Here is a 2,717-nt window from a genome sequence, read left to right on the forward strand (position 1 = left end):
CTTGGTTTTTCTCTTGCTGATACGATGAATCACATTGATTGTTTTACGAGTGTGAACCAGCCTTGTGTCCCGGGGATAAATCCTACTTGGTCATGGTGAATAATTTTCTTAATGTACTCTTGTATCCTATTGGCTAGTACCTTGTTGAGAATTTTTGCATCCATGTTCATCAGGGATATTGGTCTATAATTCTCCTTTTTGGTGGAGTCTTTGGCTGGTTTTGGAATTAAGGTGATGCTGGCCTCATAGAACGAATTTGGAAGTATTCCATCTCTTTCTATCTTTCCAAAGAGCTTTAGTAGAATAGGTATGGTTTCTTCTTTAAACGTTCGATAGAATTGCCCAGGGAAGCCATCTGGCCCTAGACTTTTGTGTCTTGGGAGGTTTTTGATGACTGCTTCAATTTCCTTCCTGGTTATTGGCCTGTTCAGGTTTTCTATTCACACCCCGATGTTTTTAACAGCAATGTCCACAACAGCCAAACTGTGGAAGGAGCCTCAGTGTCCATCGAAAGATGAATGGATAAAGGAGATGTGGTTTATGTATACAATGGAATTTTACTCAGCCATTAGAAATGACAAATACAAAAGAAAGAAAGAAAGAAAGAAAGACAGAAAGAAAGACAGAAAGAAGAAAGAAAGAAAGAAAGAAAGAAAGAAAGAAAGAAAGAAAGAAAGAAAGAAATGACAAATACCCACCATTTGCTTCAACGTGGATGGAACTGGAGGGTATTATGCTGAGTGAAATAAGTCAATCGGAGAAGGACAAACGTTATATGGTCTCATTCATTTGGGGAATATAAATAATAGTGAAAGGGAATAGAAGGGAAGGGAGAAGAAATGGGTAGGAAATATCAGAAAGGGAGAAACAACATAAAGACTCCTAAGTCTGGGAAACGAACTAGGGGTGATTGAAGGGGAGGAGGGCGGGGGGTGGGGGGGAATGGGTGACGGGCACTGAGGGCGGCACTTGACGGGATGAGCACTGGGTGTTATTCTGTATGTTGGCAAATTGAACACCAATAAAAAATAAATTTATTATTAAAGAAAAAGTAGGAGGGGAGCGAGGAGGGTATGAAGACCACACTAATAATAAAACACCTGGGATGACAACACAGGCTCAGTTGGCTGTAATATGACTAGGTAGCAAGCACGTCTGCCTTAATTTCATCTAAAGTCATGTATCCTTATGGAGTTCCGAGCTCTGTCTCCTTGGTTTCTACAAACACAGAGCAGACTAGCTGGGTTGCAGATGATTCTTGCTGCCATTTCCTGGTCCAAAGCCAGGTTCGTGGTGTGACTCATTCCCTCATTTATGGGAGGGATTAAGGTGGTGACCAGGAGAATAAAGGGAAGACTCCTAGGTCCTCCCATCCAACGTGAGTTCCTTCCTCCCTGTCAGACCAGCCAGCAAGAGCTGACTTCAACCATGAAGCTGCTGAAAGTCCTCGTGCTGGTTGCCCTCCCCCTTTACTGCTTTGCAGGTGAGTTCTGGGTGGGGAGGACAGGCTTTGGCCTGAAGATCTGTCAGCACTTTCTGGAAGATCTCCTGTTCCCCAAACTCCAGTGTAGAGATCTCATTTCTCTGGTGTCTTCCTGGTTCATGGTTACTAGTGTCTAGCTTCTCTGGACTATGGAGGGAATGTGAGAGGGATCGGGGAGGAGGGGGCACACATGTTCGCAGGCTTAAAGGAAATTCTATGCTAGCATCGAGAACTCAAGACCATTCACCATAATCTTCCTGAATGTATGTGTCTACTGGAATGTAAGCAGATGACCACCATCTTAGAGACTCCCTAAAAGGCTTCATCCCTACATAACTGAGACCACTTTTGCATGTTTTCTTCCAGGTTCTGGATGCTTACCATTAGAGGAAGCGATTAACAAAGCAATCGATTCTCAAGTGAGCATAGATGAATACCAAAACTTCCTTCAACCTTTCACATATGGTCTTGAAGCTAACGAGGCCATAGCAGAGCTGAAGCAATGTTTTCTCCAGCAGTCGGATGAAACTCTGAGCAATTTCGCATTGATGATGGTAACTATGGTTTCTCCTGATGTGCTTTCAAACCAATGGACAGGGACGAGCAGGCACTAAGCTTGTCACTCATTATTCCACATTATTCTGACCTTAAATCATACATCGAGTTTCATGGATACCAGATGTATGTGGACAAACCCAGGAAGCCAGGAAGAAGAAATGTTTGTCTTTCAAGATTTTCCTTTGTCACAGAGAGCTGAAAATCTGAGCGATGTCTCTGCTTTTATTTTCTAGGACATAATATATAATAGTCCTTCGTGTGTTCCGTTTTAACCTTCCACGTGATCTGGGGCTCTGAGGACTGCAGAGAATGGTTGGACGCCGACTGCTGATTAATACAAACCACAACTTTCTTTTCCTTTTTGTCTTTTGATCTATAAACTGCAAGATAATTGTTGAAACCTTGAGTACATTTTCATTTCAATAAAGTATCTGCAAATGGAAGTTCGTTTTTCTTATGTTATCTGATCAAAATGGAGCCTTTAGAGAGGCTCTTCTATCACCGGTGCATGTGCCCGTGCGCACACACACACACACACACACACACACTCATGCATAGTTTCTCATTGGAGAACACCTGCGTGAAGGAGTGGGGAGTCTGAAAAGCACTTTGTTCCTCCCCATGTGTAGCCCAACATGGTCCTCTCCCTGTCAATGTGCTCTTCCACCCTCCTGAC

At 43.2% G+C, this 2,717-nt stretch overlaps 1 protein-coding gene across 1 annotated transcript; it reads left to right on the top strand.

The window, feature by feature from the left end:
• The first annotated feature begins 1,428 nt into the window (after positions 1 to 1,428).
• Positions 1,429 to 2,472, top strand: LOC112924046 (mammaglobin-A-like). The gene is made up of 3 exons (XM_072757328.1): positions 1,429 to 1,483; positions 1,850 to 2,037; positions 2,275 to 2,472. The coding sequence occupies exons 1-3, from the start codon at positions 1,429 to 1,431 to the stop codon at positions 2,311 to 2,313; spliced, it is 282 nt and encodes a 93-aa protein (XP_072613429.1). The 3' UTR covers positions 2,314 to 2,472.
• The last annotated feature ends 245 nt before the right edge of the window (positions 2,473 to 2,717 follow it).

This window comes from Vulpes vulpes, chromosome 5, assembly GCF_048418805.1.
Source record: "Vulpes vulpes isolate BD-2025 chromosome 5, VulVul3, whole genome shotgun sequence".
In the NCBI taxonomy this organism is placed as follows: domain Eukaryota; kingdom Metazoa; phylum Chordata; class Mammalia; order Carnivora; family Canidae; genus Vulpes; species Vulpes vulpes.

Excerpts from the sequence above, each read along its gene's own strand:
- LOC112924046 (XM_072757328.1), top strand. The coding sequence starts at position 1,429 with ATGAAGCTGCTGAAAGTCCTCGTGCTGGTTGCCCTCCCCCTTTACTGC. Across the intron at positions 1,484-1,849 it reads CCCCCTTTACTGCTTTGCAG|GTTCTGGATGCTTACCATTA; the intron begins GTGAGTTCTGGG and ends GTTTTCTTCCAG. Across the intron at positions 2,038-2,274 it reads GCAATTTCGCATTGATGATG|GACATAATATATAATAGTCC; the intron begins GTAACTATGGTT and ends TTTATTTTCTAG.